This window comes from Andrographis paniculata, unplaced genomic scaffold, assembly GCF_009805555.1.
Source record: "Andrographis paniculata isolate CXL003 unplaced genomic scaffold, ASM980555v1 Contig37END, whole genome shotgun sequence".
NCBI lineage: Eukaryota > Viridiplantae > Streptophyta > Magnoliopsida > Lamiales > Acanthaceae > Andrographis > Andrographis paniculata.
The window spans coordinates 5,466,186-5,489,523 of NW_026137570.1; the positions used below are offsets into that span (position 1 = coordinate 5,466,186).

At 34.5% G+C, this 23,338-nt stretch overlaps 3 protein-coding genes across 5 annotated transcripts; 1 reads left to right on the plus strand and 2 right to left on the minus strand.

Annotated features, from left to right (window-relative positions):
- The first annotated feature begins 5,332 nt into the window (after nt 1-5,332).
- On the plus strand, nt 5,333-10,236 carry LOC127250323 (CBL-interacting serine/threonine-protein kinase 1-like). Of its 3 annotated transcripts, XM_051273537.1 has the most exons (13): nt 5,640-5,725; nt 6,375-6,437; nt 6,817-6,914; nt 7,836-7,907; nt 8,059-8,166; nt 8,275-8,355; nt 8,472-8,651; nt 8,744-9,004; nt 9,097-9,201; nt 9,303-9,419; nt 9,548-9,610; nt 9,689-9,763; nt 9,841-10,236. In XM_051273537.1, the coding sequence occupies exons 3-13, from the start codon at nt 6,825-6,827 to the stop codon at nt 9,907-9,909; spliced, it is 1,221 nt and encodes a 406-aa protein (XP_051129494.1). In that variant the 5' UTR covers nt 5,640-5,725; nt 6,375-6,437; nt 6,817-6,824; the 3' UTR covers nt 9,910-10,236. The 3 variants fall into 3 exon arrangements, with proteins under 3 accessions (XP_051129492.1, XP_051129493.1, XP_051129494.1); XM_051273535.1 differs by lacking the exon at nt 6,817-6,914 and having other exon boundaries at nt 5,333-5,725; XM_051273536.1 differs by lacking the exons at nt 6,375-6,437; nt 6,817-6,914 and having other exon boundaries at nt 5,334-5,725.
- A 1,172-nt stretch (nt 10,237-11,408) lies between these two features.
- Nucleotides 11,409-14,558, minus strand: LOC127250322 (probable GTP diphosphokinase CRSH, chloroplastic). The gene is made up of 4 exons (XM_051273534.1): nt 14,013-14,558; nt 12,712-13,644; nt 12,282-12,566; nt 11,409-11,924 (listed from the first exon to the last, which is right to left on the minus strand). Exons 1-4 carry the CDS (start codon nt 14,388-14,390, stop codon nt 11,748-11,750), a joined length of 1,773 nt encoding a protein of 590 aa, XP_051129491.1. The 5' UTR covers nt 14,391-14,558; the 3' UTR covers nt 11,409-11,747.
- Nucleotides 14,559-15,475: 917 nt separating this feature from the next.
- Nucleotides 15,476-18,379, minus strand: LOC127250325 (pyruvate dehydrogenase (acetyl-transferring) kinase, mitochondrial). The gene is made up of 6 exons (XM_051273538.1): nt 17,937-18,379; nt 17,133-17,391; nt 16,816-16,996; nt 16,560-16,707; nt 16,215-16,428; nt 15,476-15,799 (listed from the first exon to the last, which is right to left on the minus strand). The coding sequence occupies exons 1-6, from the start codon at nt 18,183-18,185 to the stop codon at nt 15,741-15,743; spliced, it is 1,110 nt and encodes a 369-aa protein (XP_051129495.1). The 5' UTR covers nt 18,186-18,379; the 3' UTR covers nt 15,476-15,740.
- Nucleotides 18,380-23,338: the final 4,959 nt, after the last annotated feature.

The window sequence follows — 23,338 nt, forward strand, 5'->3', positions numbered from 1 at the left end:
ATTCAAAAATAATCAAAATTCAAATATGATTAATTAATTAATTAAACTAACACTTAAATTTTATTTAAATTTATATTTAAATTAGATTTTTTAATTTTCTTTTGTAATTATGAAATATAAGGAATAAGACTGTAAATTAGAGGTTAGCATTACTAATTACATTCAAATATATTTATAGAATAATATTAAATAATTAAAGAAAAGTAAGAACAGAAATAATGAATTGATATAGATTTAATATGCAATAAATAAATTGCAAACTCATATAAAAATATTACTGAATTACAGTTAAAAAAAAATAACATAATTTTTTTAAAAAAACCTAAACCCAAGATGCAAACTAAAATATCATGTGCCGAATTTTGTCTTTTCCACGTCCTGCGCCCTCAACATCCTCTTCGTCTTCTCCACATGCATAGTTCTCGTCCGCTTCGACCGACGGAAACAAATGATTCTCCAGCAAAGCAAACGGCGGTGGAAAATCGTGCTCAAATCGTTGGAGCCTATATTTGAGCCTAAAACAACCTTTTGCGCCAGCACCTGTCTACCGATGCGGTTCATCACCTCCTTCCTAAAACCCCTAGGCAGAGCGGACAGGGATTAGAGCCGGGGGGTCGCCGACACAATACGGATGGAAGACATGGTCACTCGGTAAAACAAACTGCCTTCACCTGCTGGCAGCCAAAAAATCAAATATGCACCTGTGTAAATAGATGGATAATTGTTACGCCTTCTTCATATTCTATATCTGAAAATTTCAATTATTTTTGTATATTTTTCTTCTTCAATTTATTATTGGTGAAAAACGAAACAAACGTTTCAATGATGAACAATGTTGAGCGTAACCTATTACTATTAATTTACCTATTATGATTTTAATTTAATATTAAATAAAATAACTCTTCATATTCTTTATATAGTAAAAATCATTTAATATACCCCCAATATAATTAATAGTAAAACTTTCTTATTATTAAATAATTTCATTCAAATATATATAACAATGTATTATTAAAATAAAAAACTTTCTTATACATTAACAAATAAGAAAGTATATATATGGAAAATATTGATAATATATTTTAACAACTTCACAATAATATATTAAAATACTATATATATTTTAATTATAAATTACTTTTAACTTTTCACAATATTTTCAAATTTATTTTTTGTCCATAAATTAATTTAAAATAGTGTACGACATATATATAATCTATGTTACATTTTTAATACTATATACGATAATAAAAAAATATTTTTCCCAAAAAAAAAATTGTATCATTAACTTTAATTTTAAATATATTATATATAAAAATAGAAATAAATAGATCATTTATTTCATAAATATATATAATAAATAATAAATAAAATTTAAATGTTTATATTTAATATATATACACAAATAAAAAAATATATATATTGGTCCACAAATATATAACCACCAATCAAATTTTTTTAAAAAAAATTAGAACTTTTATTTTACATTACGAGAAAGAGAGACAACAATAAATTCAAATATATATATACATATAATATATATATATAAGATAAGATAAAATATGTTTTCATTTTATTTTATTATAAAACCGTATGTATAATGTAAATCCTATTTTATTATTAACAATGATTCATTAATTTTAAAATTTATCCATTAATCTTTTATTTGAACGCTTCAAATGAATAAATATATTATTATTTTTATCTGAATTTTTAATTATTACATATTATTAGATAAACACAAATAAATAAAAATAAATATAAATATAATATAATAAGTTATAAAGCTTAAAAATATATACTTATACTTTAAAACAAATCATTAATAACCTATAGGTCTAATAGAATATAATTTACAAAAATATTGATATATTAATCATTTATATAAATATAATATAAATTATTTATATAAAATAAATAATAACGTATATCACATATGTTAAAATAATTAATTCAAATCTTATACTAATTAATAATTTTATATATAATTCTTAAATTTAAAAAATATATATTAAAAAATAAATATTAATTAATAATATATTTATAACATTGATATCTTGCACTATAAATATATATTAAATGTATTAAAAATATATTGAAGAAAATAAACTATAAAGAAATTATCAATAATCAATTATAAAAGAAAAAAAAATACAAAATAATTAAACCAATCAAATTATACGATCAATAAAAAAAATACAAAATAATTTCAACCAATCAAATTACACAATCAATTAAAAACACATTCGCCCACAATGCTTTAACCAATCAAATAATATAACCAATCAAAAATTAAAGAAAAAAATTCAAAATTGTTCTAAATTCTTGTTTTACATTGTCGTGAGGCCACAATGAGTTCAAATAAATATATATATATATATATAAGAAAGTGTAAAGAAGGAAAAAAAAATAATTTAAAGTATGAAGTGATTTGGAAGAGTAGTACTCCCTTTCTTCTCAATATTTAGCCCATTTTGGCTTCAACCCGAGGCTTAAAAAAATATTTTATTGAAAAAATAGAAAAAGTATAAAAAAAAAAAAGAAAAAAGAAAAAGTTAAAAATATTTTTAAAATGTTAATTAGTTATTAAAGACCATTAAGAGAAAATACGATAAAATTAATAGCATTATAAAATTAATAGCATTTATTATAAATAAGTGATGAATGAAAAGTAATAATTAAATTTTAATTTTTTTATTATTTTCAAATATAGTAATGATATAAATTTAACACACGACGAAAAAAAATAAAAATAAATTTGATGAACAAAAAGAGTAATAAATAATCAGTGACAAGATCTCAAAGTTGAAAAGTATTTTGTGAAAGACTCATTTTTAAGGGAACTCAACCCTCAAATTCTATATTCATTTTAAATCCAAAATCCAAACTTAATTTTACATTCATATTTCAGTTATTATTTTTATATTAAAAAAAAAAACATCTGTCATAATAAATTAAAATTTGAGACTTTAAATATAAAAAATTAAAAATAAATAAAATTAGAAGAAAATAAATAAATATAAAATGATAGTTTTTAATCCAAAACAATCAACAATAAAAATTGATAAATATAAACTAAGGGATGGATTGAATTAAAATTTTACTGAATTTTTTTTAACTTAAAAAAATATATAAATTTAAAAAATTTACATAGCTCCAAGTAAGGTAGGACTTATTTTGCTTATTAATTTATATAGATTTTTAAGAATTTAGATGGATTATTTATTGTTAGCGATATGATTTACATGAACTTCATAAAAGTGACAAGATTCTAGAATAATATTTTTATTAATTTATATAGTTTCGGCACGCTACAAGTATATATGATGTAAATATGTATATATATAATTTATTCAAAGTATTTAATAAAAATATATATTAGTTTCTAAAAAATATATTCCTTCCGTCCCATATAAAATATCTATTTTTTTTATTTCAATTCGTCCTATATAATTTTTTAAATTTATTTTTTTAAATATGATAATACACTTTACATTTTAAATTTTATAATTTTTCATTTTTACATTAACTAAACTATTTAGTTATTATAATTTTAATGTATAATTATTTTTATTAATATATTTTTTAATTATTTATTGAAATTCTCATTATGAAGTATATCTAAAAGTAATTTTTTACAAAAAATAAACATATATCTAAAAAATCGAAATGAAATTCAAGATTTTTTTTTAAAAATGAATTAGAAATTAGAAAAGAAAAATGAAACAATTAAGAAAATGAATAAATATCAACAAACAGTTAAAACCGGAATCTTCAGAACTAAAATCAAAACTGCCAAATACAAACCAAAATAGTGATTCAGAAAATTTGGTTTTTGTTTCGAAATCCATGGTTTGAATTGTTTTGTTAAGTAGTGGTTTAACGCTATTTATTTATGAAATAAATTATAATTACATTTTTCATTTCCACTTCATTGATTTTTCTTAAATATGTGAGAAACTTATCATTTATGCCGAGTAGAATGGTAAAAAAATAAAAAGAAGAAAAAGAAAAAGTAAAGAAAAAAAGAAAAAGAGAAAGTAAAAAAAAAAGATTAAAAAGAAAAAAGATGATATTGTAAATTTATTACCATAAAAATTAATTTTTTATATTATATTTATAATTAAAAATATTTTATAAAAAATAATAATAATAGTTTTTGTATATTAATTTTAGTTTATAATTTTTTATTATATTATTATTTAACATGTCGATATTTTTATAATTTGTATTTATTTATTGTAATTCAATATCTAATTTAATTGATTATTAAATATATATGTCAATTATAATTGTTTTAAAATAAAAAATTATAATAATATTAATAAATATTATTCTAAATTCATAATTTTTATCAATTATATAAATTAATAAGATATATTTACATTATAAAAATTCATTAAAATCTCTTTTTATTAGTAGAAATTTCATAAAAATACATTTTATTTGCAATTTTATGTGAAAATCTATAAAATTCATAAAGTTTTAAAATCTATTTTAAATTGTTGAACATTTTAAAATTTTAAAAAAATTAAAATATATGAAATTGAATATTTTCAAATTTTTTTATTTAAAAAAAAAACATAATTAAAATACCTCTTACTCTTAAAAAACCTTAAAAGGAATACATCTAAAATTTAAAAATCAAATAGAAAATATTAGATTGAATTAAAAATTTTAATTTCAATTTGACCTTCCAACCAATCAAAACTGACAATTTAAAACTTTAATAATCTATTTGAAGAACAAAGTTTAAAAAGGGATTTAAGGACTTCAGTCAATAAAAGGCAAAAATACACGATGAACATAGAAATAGAAAGATCACATAAACCCGCAAGTTGTGTGGGCCCACCCATTCTTAGCCTGATTATATTGAAATAATGTAAAATCAGTTTAAAAGTTTATGTAAATAAAATGTTACTTTTTATTAATTAATTTTATTATTACTCCCTCTCTTTCATTTGAAATAATAGTAATTTATTAGTAAGTAATTTTATATTTTTATTTTGATTTTATGTAAATATGTAACGTTATGTTTGCAATTTATATAAAAATCAAAAATATTTTAATTATAATATATATAAATGGATAAAAATGTTACAAAAGAGTATTTTGAATGGGCAGGGATGGAGTATTTTAATAACTTTCTGAATGGCAGAAATAAATTGATTTAAAAACACACTAACTAATACTATTAAGCATTAATTTGGATGTGAAAGTCTGTATTGTCTTATTATTTGTGGGAAGCAAGAGGTGGAATACCGTTTCAACGATTCCAAAAGCCTAAAATATGCAACTTATATATCATTGATTTAGAAATACAGAATATACACACTATATATAGCTCTATCTCTCTACATATATACGCGGAGGGAGAGAGAGAAACTGGGAGATTGGCAGTGTTAAATCCTAATAAGCCCTACGCTACGTTCTCCGTGACCACTTTGTCGTATATCCTTCTCATCCATCATCACGTATGGTATTGTTACACAGTAGAGGAGGAGGAGGAGGAGGACAAGGAGGAGCGCTGAAATTAGACGATAGAAAACAAGCAGATGTGGTAGCGGAGAAGGGAATGCGATTGGGTAAGTATGAGTTGGGAAGGACTCTAGGGGAAGGCAACTTTGGGAAGGTTAAATTGGCCAGAAACCTGGAATCGGGTGAACCTTTTGCCATCAAGATATTGGAGAAGAACAGAATTATCGATCTCAAGATCGCTGATCAGGTTCTTCTTCATTCAGTCATTAACTCCTAATTGCACTTCTCCTTCGATCTTGTGTGTGTGTCAGTGTGTGTGTCAATCTACTTGATATATATAATTCACTTCCTTGCCGTGTCTTGCCTTCCCGATAGGGACGGTCCTATATAGATATATATATATATATGTATATTATATTGTGTTGCATTATCACCGTTTCAATGATTAATCTGAGAATTTTAGTATAGTTTATTGGCATGGGCAGTTGGAATCTCTTCTTCGATTCGATCGGCCACTCCATGTTTTTCTTTATTTGTAAATTGACAGTCTATGTATGTTAAAAACCACTAGGGCTGGTCTGGTCTGGTCTGGTCTGTAATTAGCTGAAGCAAAGCAGCAAGCAATTCAGAACTACTACTAGATAGGGATAGACAGATATCTGTGAGGGATGGAAGGGCTGCCTGCCTCCCTGCCTAATTTCCGGTGTTCGTTCGTTGCCTCTTTGTTGTATTCCTTAATTTGTTGTGTTGTGGCCATACGGTTCCCCTTTTCGTCCTCCTGCTTACATACGCACTCTCTTGCTCATATTGCTTCTTTGGTTGGTGAACAACAATTGAATTTGAATATATTCATTCATTCATTCTTGAATTTTTGTTTGGATGATTGATAACTGCAGATAAAGAGGGAGATCGGAACCTTGAAACTCCTCAAACATCCTAACGTTGTCCGATTACATGAGGTATGGTGTGCTCCATTTCTTCGTTCATTCATTCTCTTCTCTCTCTCTCTCAAAGAGTTAGAGTTACTTCTTAGTTGCGCGCACTTCACGTTTACGTTCCCTTTACTGTTTCTTTAATCCGATGGTCAATTTACATCTTTGATTTCCGCACACAAACTTCCCCATCGTCTCCAGATTTTTATTTATTTATTTGAAAGCAGCCTTGATTTTGAATCTATTATTGTTATTATTAATTTCCCCGATTTCCCTCCCACCATGGTCGGCTTTACACGCAACGCCTTGCGTTAGATTTGATTACGTTACTGAGAACGGATCGCATGGTTTGCACGCATTCGAGATTTTAATAAGATTCTTTCTTTGCGTTGCGTGTCCATCTCAGCTCATCTCATGTTTGATGCTGCTGCCATCAATTATCAGACTTGGGATGGATATGGATATGGTTGGGGGGGGACCAACACAACACCAACAGCTCTTAAGGTTTAGGTTGACGGGTCGGAAAGGCCCATATGGGCCCATTGTTATTTTGTCCTATTGCATTAATTCGCGGTCTTCTTCTGAGGACTAACCGTCCACATGCTTTGCTTTAAATATGTGGTCTCTACTCTATTCGCCTATGTGGCGGTTTGTGGGCTTCTACTTTCAGATCTCCTCTCCAGCACTAGGACAGAAAATTAACAAGTGTTTTTTTCCCCTGAAATGAAAATTTTAGAATAGAATAGGATATTATACTATTCCGAGTAGTCGAATCTCCCTTATTTTGTCCTTCTATCCGAATGATTTGCATAAGAACAGATAGGCAAGTTACAGTAGGACTCCAACAGCTTAATTAAGCTTGTACACCTGTTTCTGACTGTTTGGATGGATATATACGCCAGCCCTAACTAACTAACTTATATAAGACAATAGAGTTATTATATATTGTAAAAAAGACAATATTGTCTGTAACTCTCTTTGGTTTCGAAACTCAGCGTAAATTTCCCCTCTACTTTAAAAATTGTATGACGTCCCCTGATACTTTAAAAAATGTTGCACGAAATCACTTTGTGGTTTCGAAACTCAGCATAAATTCTCATTTTACTTTTAAAAATTGCATGACGCTCACTTATACTTTCAAAAATATTGCATAAAACCCCCCTTCCATACAAAACATATAGATAAGAAATCATCTTCTTTATCACACGAGGAAAGTTTCATGGTGGTGGAGTTTCATGCAACGTTTTTAAAAGTATAAGGGGATACCATACCATGCAATTTTTAAAGTATAAGGACATTTTACGGTGACTTTCGAAACTACTGGGGAGTTATAAGCAATTTTACATGTAAGAAATGCTCCCATATCATATCATATGCCCTTTTTGTTATGATCATGCTACGTATGCTTGTGTTTTTCAACACTAGGTCCTGGCAAGCAAGACAAAGATATTTATGGTCCTTGAGTACGTGGATGGAAGTGAACTCTTTGAGAGAATTGTGAGTACCGTTTAACTTGCATGCAGTTAAATAGTCCGCAATGGATGATTAATCATACAATGCATATCTTCACATCGATGCATGCCTATGGGAAATCACCATTCTAATGCACATATATATATATATATATATATATTTGTATGGTTTATAGGCATGTAAGGGAAAATTTGCGGAAGCTAAAGGGAGAAAACTCTTTCAACAGTTAATCGACGGTGTCAGTTACTGTCACAACAAAGGCGTATTTCACAGAGATCTCAAAGTAAGTCCCCTTTTGATAATTTCAGAAATAATATATCCGTATTGCAATCATTCTTGAATATCGAATCAAATGTCAAGCTAATGTTCTGTCCGTAACTATTTAATGCAGCTAGAAAATGTGTTGATTGATACCCACGGAAATATCAAGATAACGGATTTTGGCCTCAGTGCATTGCCTCAGCATGTTAGAGTGAGTATGGCCTTATATAATTATTTATCAAGCTCATTTTTATCTTGCTTCTGTCTGCTACGCTTGCTTGCTTGCTTGCTTACACATATACATTTGTTTGTATTCTTTAACTGTAGGATGATGGCTTGTTTCATACAACATGTGGAAGCCCAAACTACGTCGCCCCTGAAATTCTTTCAAACCGAGGGTATGATGGTGCAACCTCCGATACGTGGTCATGTGGAGTCATCTTATACGTTATTCTCACTGGATACCTCCCTTTTGATGATCGAAATCTTGCAGTACTCTATCAAAAGGTTTCCCTCTGTTTTCATTTTGCATCACTCTTATTAGTATTATGTCTTTTATGGGTTTGTAGCCATTACAAGGCTTCTAATTTTGAAACCAGATCTTCAAGGGAGATGTGCAGATACCGAAGTGGCTGTCTCTGGAAGCAAAAGACCTAATAAAAAGAATACTGGACCCCAATCCTCATACTAGAATAACTATGGCTGAAATAAAAGAAAATGAGTGGTTCAAACGAGAATATGTTCGTTTAGATCCTGGGAAAGAAGAAGAAGAGGAAGACAACAACAATGACGACAACCGTGAGGAAGACAGCGATAATGGTGCTAACACGGATGATGAAGTTTCATCTGTTCATGAAACTGTATGAAATTTAAACTGTAGTTCAAGATTTCCTTTCAGCAGCTCAATTTCATCTTTACATGAAATTAACAGTGCTCAATCTCTTATCTTTAGCCTTCAGATGCAGATAAAGAACAACATTCCTCTACTCTGATCAATGCCTTTCAGTTGATTGGAATGTCTTCATGTCTAGATCTTTCTGGCTTCTTTGAGAAAGAGGTGAGAATATTTTTTGCATTTAATATTTTTTATTTTAGGCATAAGACTGGGGTGGCATAAGTTAGTTCCTTATATTAAAAATATGTACTTGTGATTGGTAGAACGTTTCTGAGAGGAAAATCAGATTTACATCTAAACATTCTCCCAAGCAACTGCAAGAGACAATTGAAGATACAGCAAAGCAGATGGGATTGAATGTCCAGAGGAAAAAAGGAAAGGTCAGCTAATCAAAAATCTTCTTGTCTTGAGAAAGAATTAGAACTAAAGCAGTTCCAAAGATTTTCAATCACAGTAATTAATATTAAATCCATGGTACCTACTGGCTCAAGTGTTTGTTTGCTTGCAGCTCAAAGTAATTCAACCATGCAAAGGTCTGAACGTCCTTGGATGGCTCTCAGTTTTTACAGAGGTAAGTAAGTAAACGGTAATGAAGATTTTGGTTTCAACATGGCCACTGTCCTGAATATCTGCTTTTCTCCTCTTCCAGATTTTTGAGATAAGTCCCTCATTATGTGTAGTAGAGTTGCAAAAAGTTCGTGGTGATCCTGTCGCATACAAACAGGTTAGGGGTCCTTAATTTTTCTCAATGTCCTTTGTTTTAGGCTCAGTCACATATTGCTGACAATATACACTATGCAGCTGTGTAATAAAGTGTCGAATGAGTTGGGAGTAGCAGCAGGAAGCTTCAATCAAGCCGCAGAATTCTAGTATTGTGAACTACTACTCCCAATCAAGAGAGAATTCTTGAGCCGAGCCAAGCCAATGCAGAAATTCTAGGCATAATATTCTGTAGTTTATTTATAATTGAATGAAACAGTGGTGCTGCCAAGACACTTGAAAACAGTGTCGAAACCTATGTGTAGTTCTGTCCTGAGGCAGCGGATGAAAAGTATATACATACAATGAAGCAAGCATATATATGTTGGTTGTTTCTTTCTCAGCATCAGGAAAGGCAATGCCGCCTGACTGACGGTTGTAAGAATTGGTTCCAAATCTTCTTAGAAAAAAGAAACAATACCCATAGTTAACCAAAAAGATCCTTTTATCTGTGCTGTCCTGTGCTTCCAAAGATCTGTTTGTGGATAAAAACTAGTGTCTGGCCAAAGGTCCAGCCTTAACTGTATGTATTAAGTGATGTATACAGTATAACAATTGTAGTCTTTCATCATAGTTGTCAATAGCGCGCAATAGCGGCGTAGCATAGCGGAAAGGCACTCTGCTGCTACGGCCGCTCCGCAATTCCGCGTTTACGCAATAACGGTGTAGCGGTCTGCAGCGACACTTCGCTACGCTATACTCCTATTGTAGCTTATTGAATTATTTTTTAACATGTAAATAATTGAAATTTAATTTTTATTTATAAAATATTTTTTTTTATTATAATATAGAAAAAAAAAAGCATTTATCTTAAATTTTAACTAAACTTTTAGATTCATTCCAAGAAAAGAAATAAAATTAGAAAGCCAAAAGTTACAAGATTTGATTTATATAAAATATAACCAAAATTTGTTAGATCATTATGTTAGCAATAATGTGATTTGTCCTATTGTTTTGAATGATTCCAACAAATGGTTAATTAAAAAAGTTGATAATTACGAATGATAAGTTAGTATTTGACAATGATAATTTGACTAGGAGAGTTTGTTGATGTTAATAGGTCTATTTTGCTTATATAACTATCTAATAGTTAATATCATATATATATTGACATTTTATTGATTTGAGTGATAATTATGAGATTAATTTATAAATTTTTATTATGTATTTTTGTTATAATTTTGTATGTATAATAATTTATATATATATTTAAATAGCGGTTATACCGTTATCCGCTATTCCGCTATAGCATTTTAGATGATTCCTTTGTTTATGTTTTGTTTGGAGTGGTGCTGATAGTGTATACTTGTACCAACATTCATCACTCTTTTTTAAGTCTTTTTGCACCAAACATTTGAGCACTTGTGTTCAGACTTCCTTGTGGTCACTACTCGACTTCCAACAAACATAACACCAAGAGGGGAGAGGAATACGATGGAAAATCAGCACCATGCTATTATTTTTAAATAAGTAAAATACAGAAACAACGCATGCTTTATTACACACAACATGTGTGCTATATAAGAGTATGTTATGTGTTGTATGTGCTGTGTGACACTATATTAGTTTACGTGCTATATTTGTATCATATTAACACATACTGTGTAATATCTGTGATAATACCGTGTGTTGTCTGTTAACACATGATGTGCTATTCAATACGGTACTGGTACTGAATTTTATGTTCAGCACTGTAGTCACCGTCCACTCAGAGGCAAGTCCGTGGGATTGCAATTTGAGCTACAAACTAACATATGACACCTTGGTTCAGTAGTAGGTCTTCATTAGTACACTCAAGCTTGAGGCACTTGAAGAATTCTATGAAAGGGTAAAGAACTTCGAGAGTTAACCATGTGGAAATTCTATTTACAGAGCAAGTTAACTATATAAAAGGTGGGTTGTCAAACTACACAACCAAACAAGTAACACTATTGACAACACAAATCATTCTATAGGTTCTCATGTCCGAAACTTACCTGATAATCATCACACTGGCTTTCTACAAGTATGTTTTTCAACTTTGCTGTATTCAATTGCTGTTCCGCTCTATCTTCCATTTGAAGCTTCTCGTGCAACAGTGTTTTGTACCGGACATCTCTGTCCTCTAAATTATGCACAAGTTCAACCTACAGGGGAGATTAATAGGTAGGTATCAACAATACTGATAAAAAAGATGAATATCACTCTAGAAACTGTCAAACAGAATTCTTTTACTTTGAGCATGTACAAAGCTAAGCCAGTGCTGCCGGACAAGTGGGTGGAAGTGTAACGGCCTTTTAAATCCTATTTTCCGAAACACTGGATGTGATACATCCATGGCAAGTGTAAGAAGTTAATGAGTAAAAAGAAAAAAATATTGGTGGTTGGTTCTCAACTAGCTCAGATCAGATTGGGGTCCTATGTTGCATATGGCATCAAAATGGTGTACAGCACTCAAACCAGCAATACTACTTATTGGTGATAAATGGCACTACATGATCTACCTGTTTCTGGAACAAATCAAATTCATCGGTGCTCAGAGAACCATCGCTGTTCGAATCAAGGACTTCCATCATCTCCCTAGCATCTTCTCCTTGAGCACCGAGCTCTTCCATTACTTCCATAAGCTCTTCAATGCTGAGTTTACCATCTCCATTCTTGTCTAACAGACGGAAGACTCGATTTCTGTGATCAAAATCTAGACTTCTATGATTTGTGGAAGGAAAATCTTTGAGTCGCAGTGCTGCTAGTTCAGCTGCAGCCATCATAATAGCCTTAAGTCGTTTAGCCTGCAATATATAATAATAAAAGATCTTGTAAACCCATGAAACTGAAAGCTTTCATGACAGTGGTGGAAATGATTCTATATTGCTGGCAAATAAAAGGATGACTGACACCGTAATATCAGATTTTATTTCATAATAAAGTTCTTACCTCTTCTGGATCAGTAAGACCCCCTTTGTATAATGCATGTGATGCAGTGCCACCAGCTGCCAACAAATCCATTTCTGTCGTGCGAATCTGTATTTCCATCAGTGGCCTTTTCCTACCATTTTCACTAATATCAACAGCCATGTGTAAGCTCTTGTATCCATTAGCTTTGGGCTGCATGATATAATCTTTGGACCTGCTTGGCATTTCTTTCCACAATGATTGGACGATCTCACGTGCTCTATAGCAGGCTCTCTCTCCAAGTGCAGAAGAATTTACTCCAGACGCAGGGCTCAATATCACTCTTAATCCTAAGATATCATTAACTTCCTCGGCTCTGCGCCCATCTCTCAGTAGCTTCTTCATGGTACTGAAACGACTCTTGTAACGACCTTCAACTGATATATCTTCTACTATTTCAGTTAAACATTGATCAGATCTCAGGGATTGAAGCAATTGCTCCTTGTATATCTCTATGAGCGGCCTACTTCCAGTCTCATGGCTCCTCAACCAAGTGTCAACATAGAGGTATGAATAAGGAAACAGATATTGGAATGAGAGATCTTCCAGTTCAAGGGATAGAAGGTTTATTCCAACAGCATGTGCTAGTGGGGCATATATCTTCATGACCTCTAGAGAAATCATTTGCTGTTTGTGCCTAGGGAGATAGTCGAGGTGCCTCATCATGTCAACCTTGAGAACTAAGTCAAGAATAATAGCCCTCACATCATAGTATGTAAGGCAAAACTTCCTTAGTGCTGAAGTGCTCTGGTCATCCAGGTCCTCCACCTTTGTAGCAATGCTTTTTAATCGAATGCATTCATGTAGAAGATGAGCAGTAGCAGTTCCGATGCGATCCTTAACTTCGCACATGGATATAGCACCTTCCTCTATGATTTCACGAAGTATTCCAGCAGAAATAACTTCAACGTCCATCTGCAGCCAACATCAGTAATGAGAACTCTAGTCATCATAAAATCCCCTCGTCAGAATCCAAGTATAGGAAAAGCCATCATCACATCACATTACTAATAAACAATTTAGGTGGGAATTAGAAATCATATCGATTGCATTGTAGCCAAGATATCACAATTCCTAATTTGTTATTGCCATCAATCAACAAGATATATATACTACAGTTCCTTAAGAATTTATAGGCTACTAGAAACTCAACTAACTTAATTTGAGAGAAACGAAAGAAAAGATTGATTGCGATTGCAATTGCAATTTGCAAAGCAGGAGAGGAGGTTTAAGTAGTAAGTAGTTAAGAATGAATGAATCGACAAAGTTGGGGATATGATAACCTGAAGATCGGCGAGAATCAAGGCGAGAGACAAGGCTTTGGAGAGGGGAGAGCGACCGTCGGGGAGAAGTGGGAGGGAGTGGAGAATAGGAATAGAAAGCTTGAGGGCCTTGAAGAGCAAGCGGGAGGAGCTGGTGGAGAGCACGGTGCTCATTCTCTCGGTCAGCTCGTTGAAAGCCCCAACCAACTCAACCACCATCTTCCCTCCAGGTTGCTCCAACGCCCCCGCCGATGACGATGCTGATATTCTCAGAAATGTGATGACACGGCGGCGTGTATTTGACGACAAGGATGATATTGAGGTTGAGGGGGGTTCAATGAAAACAGGAACAGGATAAGGATTCGTCGTGGAAAAGCGGGAGCTGAGACGAAGCTCCATTCTATTCTATTCTATTCTATTCTCTCCGATGATGATGATGATATGGTAATGGTGGACTGGCCTGGCTGGCTCCTTCCTTTCCCTTTACATACACTTCCACCGGGCGAGGGCAGTTAAAGTTAAATGAACAGGATCGGTTGAGTTGAGTTGAGTTGACATTATTGGTTAATTGGGCAGTCAGTCAGTCAGTCAGTCGTGGTCCGCTGAACGCCACGTCATCTTACTCATAAAATTGAGAGATGAAACTGCTATATAACAACCTATAGGAGTGAGTGACAGACTAATATGTACAGCGGGACTTGGTAACAACACTTGTACGTTATGTTTGAATGAATTAATGAATGTATAGGTGCATATATATATATATATATATTCCCAAAAGGAACACCCATGAACTTCACCCAGCAGCAGGGGGAGGAGAGAGATCATCACTGTAAGAGACGATACAGTGGCTTACTAATCGAAGCCACTCTTACCACTTTCTATCCCAATTGTCCTCCTTTGAAAAAACGCCAACACAACTGTAATAAATCTACTAGGCTTCGCCGTCGCTTGGTGTAGAAGAAATGGCATCGATCCCCTTATTTTATTCTCTTTTTCTCTAAATTGCACACACTCTCTCTCTCTCAAACCTTCTTTTCTACCGGTAGACAGATCGAACGTCGGTTGAATTCGATACTAGGCAGCAAGAAGAAGTTGGGTGGCGGCTGCTGCAGGAGGAGGAGAGGGGCGACGTGGCAAGATTGGGTGAAATCCAGCGACACTGGAAAATATCCGACGAGGTCGGATGTAATCCAACAAGTTTCAGTGAAATTTGAGGTCAGGGCGAAATCCGGCGAAACTCAGCCAAATACGGTGAAGATGGGCAAAATCCGACGAGGCGAGGCCTTTACAGAAGATTTGGAGAGGTGGTTCGGTGGGAGTCGATTCTATCTTCGACACGTCACCTGTGGCGGGTTTTTTTAGATGCTCTGCTCTCATGAGTACAGTACACTAACAGAAAGTATTTAGGCAACTCAGCCAACTTATCACCTGCAAGCAAATAATAATGTGTGGATTGCATCAAGATTCAAGAAAAAACAGTATAAGCAGAACTCTTTTAACTCCAGGTGATAGAGTAATGCTGCTCCCTCTCTCACCTGGTGAATATATGAGCAAATCATTAATACATTTCAAGTTTTATCATCAAGTTATTAATCGTCGATGATGATGATGATGATGATGATGAACAATATGCACTGTACCATAACCACCCACAACTAAGAACAAATTATTTTCCAAGTACAAATGTCCACAAACCTCCCAAGGCATGATAATATTCAATACCACTATTCAAACCAATCAGCAATCTCAGGGCAGAGGTTCCTGTGAATCTCCCAGCCGGGACAAATGCAAGTAAGCATCTGTGCCTGTAAGAGAAGCAACAAAAATGTGACTCTAACATAGCTAACATGCTGTTTAATCCAAGTAGGATTACACGAGAGCATTCATTTCCAACAACAGCCGAAAGTAAAACCATCCAGGCACTGGATGCTATTCAAGGATTATTTGATTTCCAATCAGTATTTCACTGGCATCAAGGTGTTCATACTTTAGGACATTATTATGCTATTTCTATTTAGCGCCACGACCACGGTTCTACTTCAATAAGAGTTCAGAATTAACTTACGAAATGCAAGCATATGTTTTAAACATTCTAGTAATAGCCTTCCTTCATTCAAGCAAATAATTTGCATATTACCATGTTAAAACTTTATGATCAAATTCCTTCACACAGCAGAGGAAAGCTAAAGCAATTTCAGAACGCAAGAGAAAATATCATACCGTATCCTTCCATTGAGATAATCTGCAGGTCTCCTCCAAAATATCTAGCATACAAACGGCTTATGGGAAGACCATATCCATAACCTGCCATACTTGTTTCTGTTTCAAGGTCACTTTCGGACTGCCCATCCAGAGGGTTCTTTGCAGTACTATAGAGGTATGTAAAGATTCTAGGAAGACCACTTCTGGGTATTCCACCTCCTTCATCAGAGACCTATAAAACATCGAAGAAACCATTTGACATTGTTGAATAATTAAAGATTGTATGGAAGATAAACACAGTCTAGCAGTAGATTCACAATCAAGAGTCATAGCAGAAAATCCAGAGAGGGTGAAGTCACCTGCCTTAATTGTAACATCCTCCAGCCCATCAGCAACTATTAATCGGACTGGAGGTGCAACCTTGTCCGAGTCCATATACCGCTCTTGAACAGCTCGAAGTGAGTTCTTCACCAATTCAAAGACCATCAAATGCAAGTGCGTTGGTACATATCTGCCAGCAAAATTAAGAAGATATTGGGAACAGAAAAAAGAGGGCAGGACATAGAGAGGAACAGCCAGAAAATAAATTAGCAACAAAGCAAGGAACTGGGTAACTCACGGAAATGTGAAATTAGGGTCCCCGTAGATGTTAATGTCTGGTGCACTGCCATATTCTCGCAAGCAAATGGAACGGGCATCTTCACTAGCATTTCTTGCAACCTCAACAGGAGACATTTTTGTATGTATGTAGCCCACACAATCAGGTGGTGGATTTGGATCATGCAAGGCCACATGCTGCCCTGAGTTCAGCATAATTTTCAGGGGAACAACAAAACATATTAGAGCACCTTTCTGCCGATGTAGAGAGTCTTGGATAGACTGGATATAGCATAAAAAAGGATATTAAACAGGCCAAAGCCAAAGGTAGGGGCTGACCAATGAGCATGCGGATCCCAATCCTAGTCAAATAAAATCGATCTAAGAACTGATGAATTTCATCTAGATCCTTGTAATCAGTTTTAGGATTCAGATCTTTCTTCAACTGCTGCAAGCCCAAAGCCATCATAGGAACCACATTGTTGTGCCTAACTTTGATCATCTTAATCATTTTAGTGAAGTCCTGCTCATCATTCCCATCCTTAATATCCGGAAAGGATCTCAGATCGCGGAACGAATCTAAGTACCAATCTCTTACCTACGACAAAAATGAAGTTGGAAAGAAAGAAATAATAATAATTATTATTCAATAAAATAGGATGGTATCAAGCTAATGTTTGGGGCACACAGAATCGTTAATCTAAATAAACAAAAAGATATGAAATAATTGCTATTTAATAGAGCTGAAGTACAAGCATGACAACAAATAACCACAAGTATCATGAATGATGATGAAGGGAGAAAGTTCTCATATAAGGAAAACTTCCTGCTGTAGAATATATAATTAATATACAAGCAGATAATCTTCTCCTCCGCAACCACGAATCCATTATAAGGATATCAATTCTAAATAATTGTGGAAACCCGTCAGTCAACTGCCATGGTTTTGCTGTCTATCCTTCACTTACTTCCGCTAGGAATACTGAAAAACAACCTACTCTTCCCTTAAACGCAAGTGTACACAGTAGAACAAAATTACCTAAAAGGCCGTGTTCTGAAATCATTTCAAAAGCAAACAAACTAATTCTGAATGCCCATGCCCAAAAACCAATGATGAGAAGAAATGACAGAAAGAAAGAGGACCTTCAAGACCGCAGGCTTATTGGACAATCCATATGGGAGGGCACCAAGCTCAATAGCACGGCGAGCGATCCGAATAGCAAGCTCCTTGTGAAGAAACTGAGCAGAAAGAAGGAGGTTCCTAGGAGTGGGACGGGAGCCGAATTCCATCATGTAGCGAAGGCTAACGCCAGTGGGTTTCATGGCACCCCATTTGTGAACTTGATCAATTAAGAATTTGGAGAAGCCCTCCCAAGCTTTATTAGCCGCCATTGAAGTAGCCACCAGGCAATCGAGAAATCAATAAACGCAGAGCCGAATAACATGGAAGAAATCAGAGGGGCGGCGTTCAGGAGGGCAGAGCGGCATGAAGAAGAGGAGTGTGTATGTGGACGAAGATGATTGAGGAAACAGTAAAATGCATCTCCGCGTGCGAGCAAAGTATGTGATTGTGAAGTGGAGAGAGGTTGTTGGTTTTGTTCCACACCACGGGGGTTTTTAGAAATATGTCACTAAATCAACTGAAAGTTAAAAATATATGCTGTATAATAATTTTGTTTGTTAGAAATGGAAACCACGTGAACAGAGATAATAATTTTTATACTATTATTTACACAATTATTTATATTTTATATAAAAAATATATTTATTAAATTAATAATATCTATACATATAATAAAATTATATTAAAATTTTAACTAATTAGTATATTAAATTATAATATAATAAAAATTATAAAATAAAAAATATTAGGGAAAAAATCAATTTTGGTCCCAATATAACCAAAACTCATCATTTTTGGTCCCAATATACAATCTTTATCAATCTTAGTCCCAATATAACCAAAACTCATTATTTTTGGTCCCAATATAATCAAACTTTATCTTTTTTTGTCCCACCGTCAACAAACCAACGAAAAATGCTGACGTGGACTTAACGGAGTCGAGCTGGCAGGTGACCTGGAATGAACATGGCCGTGTACCATAAAACACGCCCGTGAACATACAAGTCAGCATCCGCCAGTCACTATACACGGCCGTGTGACATTTAACACGGCCGTGGAAATTGATTACGGCCATGTTTCCTGCCTGTGTCTAAACACGGCCGTGTGAATAAAACGAACACGGCCGTGTTCATCTGAAAGACAATTCCCGCGACTACACACGGCCGTGTTATACGTTTCACACGGCTGTGTTAGTGTTCACGGCCATGGACTCAGGCTGTGTTTCTGCCACGGTTGTGTGTTGTTGTGACACGGCCGTGTTGGCGTCGTTATTTCTGTTATCTCCCTCGTATTTTACACGGCCGTGTGAAGTTTCATAAGGGTGCGTATCTTTCTGTCTGGCGATTAAATGTTAATATATATATATATTTGTTTTTTAAGTTTAACCAATTTTCAAGTTTGAATTAAAATTAGTAAAAATAACCTAAACATCAGTCTTTAGATTACTATAAGGATTAATACATATTTAAAACAAAAAATCTTTACATATTACACGCAAAATACAAAAAAACAGAAAGCTACTCGTCCTCGTTTCTGTTTGGATGATCCGCAAACAAAGCATCTGTATCAATTGTGACATCGTTCTGTCTTGGTGTAGATGCACGAGGAGCACCATCGTTTGGTGAAACAGGAATGGAGAGATGCTGAAAAATACGGGAAAATAAAGATCTCATCTCCAACCGCATACCGTCCATCTGGCGATGCACCTCCATTTGCAACTCGTCCATACGGCGATGCATATCCATGCGTAAATCATCAATGGTTGACCTGTTAATGGGCATCTGAATGCGGTGCGGCTGATCATCCTCTGGCGCACCCTGATCACCCTCTGGCTCACCCTGATCAACCCCATCTCCTGGTGCATCAACCCTATCAATCAATACATATCTATCTACTCATCCCCTCGTCACCTTCCTAACCATACCCATCATCTGCAACGTTCAAACACCACAAGGCTGCATGACACAAATCGGATCCTCAATCTCTTCCTTTAAATGCCCAAGACCCCTTGTCAGTCGAGTAACATATGGACCAAGAGAGATTTTCCCCAAACGGCCATCCTCGACCTGATGTATCATAAATCGAGCAAGCATAAAACCCAAATTTATAGGGTGACGCTCTAGCATACTCCAAATATAACATAAATCAATATTCGAAACTACCCCGGTGCTCTCTCCCCGACCGGAAAGTGAGTGAGTTAGAATATAATGTATATACCATAGTGGTGGGTACCGAAGAGTCGATGCCTTAGAACGTGCAGAATTGTAAACCGCTTCGGTGCTAATTTGGGACCAGTACACGGCAGATTGAATAGGCATAAGAGTAGGCAAGGCTTCGAAGTCATCCGTTTCCACAAAGTCCCGGTCATATAAACATATTATCATTGAAAAATCGGTGAATGATATCGAAAACATCTTTCCCAGTAATCTAAACGTCAAAGTCTTAGGTTTTTCGTAATTATAGTTCACCGATCCATATCAAGAGTTGACATAAACTCTAAAGTTAAATTTCTGTAACTCGGCTCCACAATCTGAAAAAAACGAACCCACGCTCCAACCAAAACTAAAGCCTCTACCTCCTCCGACATTCCCAACATAGCCAAAACATTCCAATCGATATATTTGCTCTTTGAAAAAGATCTGCTCCTAAATCTTTTATAACGTTCGGCGTGTTCTAATTCACCAAAACCTAAAAAATCATATGTTGTATCCACCATCGCGGAAGAACTTGCATCTATTCGAACTCTCTTGCCCTTACCGTTACCCCCAGTCATTATTACTCTACATTAAAAATAAAATGCAAAATTAAAAATTTATTTTGCGCAAAATATCCATGCAAAAGGCAACCAAAAAATCAAATAATATATAATTTCAAGTAAAAATCATTATTACAAAATATAAACATATTCCAATAACTTAAAATCGAACAAAAAATACCAAAAAAAAAAAAATTATCAACTAAACTCAACAGAAACAAAGAATAAATCATAAGAAAATTTATAGAAAAAAAAACAATGAATATATTCACAAATTACCTTATGCTTCAACAAAAAGACAAGTTCAACCTAAACTTTCCCCAAATAGATGCCGCCCGTCCTCGTCCGCCGATGATCCGTCGTCCCCATCGCCGGAAAAGAAAAAAACGGGAGAAGAAATAGAAATGGGTATCTGCGCGTTCGACCGGAAGAGAGGTTTAAAACTTTCTAATCGAATCGAACACGCCCGTGCACAGGATAACCACGCCCGTGAACCTGTGAAAAGACTTGACGCCTTCACAGCTGTGTACAAACACACAAACGGCCGTGTACAAAAACGGCCCACCTAAATGCTCATGTGAAACCCTAATATTTCCTCGTGTTATGTGAACTCCACACGGCCGTGTCTAAAAAAACACAGCCGTGTATCTTACTAGAAATTGGTGACAAACTAAACACGGCCATGGTACTCTCCGTCAAGGCCGTGTAAATCTCTGGATCACTTTACTCAATCTGTGAATATAAACACGGCCGTGTGAATTTTCGTTCACGACCGTGTAACTTTCTGTCAACTTGAATACGGCCGTGTTGATATTTTGCACGGCCGTGTAACTCTCTGTCAACCTTTGGTATCGAACGTCAAGGTACACACGGTCGTGTGCCATTTAACACGGCCGTGTGGACCTTCATTTTTTCCAAGTGTTCACCCCTGTTGCATGTCTTTACAACCTAATACTCCGAATTTCATTAAATTTCCAAAAAAAATAAAATAAAATTCAATGAATTTCAAATTTTTTAATCCCATTGCAACCAAAATATCAACAATCTCAAAACAAGCCCAAGCATTGGAATATATCAAAACATGACAATCTATTCTAAAAATCTCCAAAATCAATGCGTTCTTGTCGTACTCCCCGTGACGTTCCAACGCGATTCAAGTTTGTGTATTTCCTCGGATCAAAGTTCTTCTTCTCACCTATTGCATAAAAATTCATAGGTTATTCATAAAGAGTTGTATATTCAAACATAATTAATGCAAAATCATACCGTTAATTTTGTTGTGGGAGCTTGTACCCTTTGCGGCTCCTTGTGTTCACTTGCTTGCGTAATTCTCGCAGTGGAATTTGATTCATACAACTGAGCTTTTCTCTGTTGAAAACCCCTAAGTGTGTGACCGATAAGACCACAAAACTTACAAGTTACTCGTCTTTTTTGTTTTGGCAAACTATTGTTATCTCCTTTTTGTCTTCTTGTGTATCCCTTCTCCATAATCTCATCAGGATCACGCCTTCTTGCTGTTTTAGGCCGGACAACAGAGTGTTATACGATAGGTGGAAATGGTGGAGGCAAACCAGTTTTCGGCCACAGTTGTGCTCCATTCATGGGGCCAATAGAATATGAATAAACCCTTTTGAAGTTCTCAACACTGTATACTTCATCAACAAAGTCCGATGGATCTAGCTGTTGACCGCAGATGGCACTCATTCCATGACGACAAGGAATCCCACATAAATCCCATTTTCTACACCCGCACGATTTCTTAAAAATATCCACTACAAACCTGCTGCCATCGGAACAACCCACCTCGTAGGTCCAATCATCGGCCTTAACTGAAACACATGATGAAGCTTCTCGAATGTTTTTTTCCATGATCTTCACTATTTTGGGGCAAAACCGCATATTTTTCCATTTTCGAAGTGCCATTTCTCTCCGTTTTGCAAGCCGTGACAACAGATATCTCCTAATCCATTCCAACATAGGCAAAATTGACATATCTCTTGCATCCAATATAATACTATTGAAAGATTCACACAAGTTGTTCAAAATCATATCACACTTTGAAAATGTCGCAAAATGTGACCTCGACCATTATGAAGGTGGCTTGTCGGCCAACCAATCTACACATTTTTCATATAACTCTTTGATCTCCTTCATAGCATCCTCGAACTCGGGAACCGTGGTTGCATCTGCTGCCATCCAAATAAGTCGTTTATATGCAAGTCCCTTGAATCCAACACTTTTCATATTACCGTAAAGATGTCGTAGAAAAAATCTTTTTTTCTGATCCGGGAAAAATCTTTTCCATAGCAAGAACAAGTCTTTTCTGTTTGTCTGATATGAATGTATACGACTCATCACGTTCTATATGTAGATCATCTTTCAGCATCATGAAAAACCATTCACATGCCTCACGTGTCTCACTCCTAACAACAGCATACGCCAAAGGAAATAATTCGTTATTGGGATCAATTGCAATCGCAGTTAACAAGATACCTTGACACAGACCCTTTAAATGACATCCATCGACCCTAATCACAGGTCGACAACCGGACTGAAATCCAAGAACGAGCGATTTGAAACATTTATAATATTTGCTAAATCGTCTTTGTCCATTTATAAACTCCCCTTCCAACTCCATCGAGACACGTGATCCCGGATTCGATTGCC

Bases quoted from the DNA above. Each gene is read 5' to 3' on its own strand.
- LOC127250325 (XM_051273538.1), bottom strand. From the start codon at position 18,185: ATGGCGGCTAATAAAGCTTGGGAGGGCTTCTCCAAATTCTTAATTGAT. The intron at 17,392-17,936 runs GTCCTCTTTCTT...TTTTTGTCGTAG, and splicing joins ATAAGCCTGCGGTCTTGAAG to GTAAGAGATTGGTACTTAGA. The intron at 15,800-16,214 runs GTATGATATTTT...CTTCTCTTACAG, and splicing joins TATCTCAATGGAAGGATACG to GCACAGATGCTTACTTGCAT.
- LOC127250322 (XM_051273534.1), bottom strand. From the start codon at position 14,390: ATGGAGCTTCGTCTCAGCTCCCGCTTTTCCACGACGAATCCTTATCCT. The intron at 13,645-14,012 runs GTTATCATATCC...TGTTGGCTGCAG, and splicing joins TGATTCTCGCCGATCTTCAG to ATGGACGTTGAAGTTATTTC. The intron at 12,567-12,711 runs GTAAGAACTTTA...TATATATTGCAG, and splicing joins GTCTTACTGATCCAGAAGAG to GCTAAACGACTTAAGGCTAT.
- LOC127250323 (XM_051273535.1), top strand. From the start codon at position 5,477: ATGGTATTGTTACACAGTAGAGGAGGAGGAGGAGGAGGACAAGGAGGA. The intron at 7,908-8,058 runs GTGAGTACCGTT...TATGGTTTATAG, and splicing joins GTGAACTCTTTGAGAGAATT to GCATGTAAGGGAAAATTTGC. The intron at 8,652-8,743 runs GTTTCCCTCTGT...TTTTGAAACCAG, and splicing joins TTGCAGTACTCTATCAAAAG to ATCTTCAAGGGAGATGTGCA.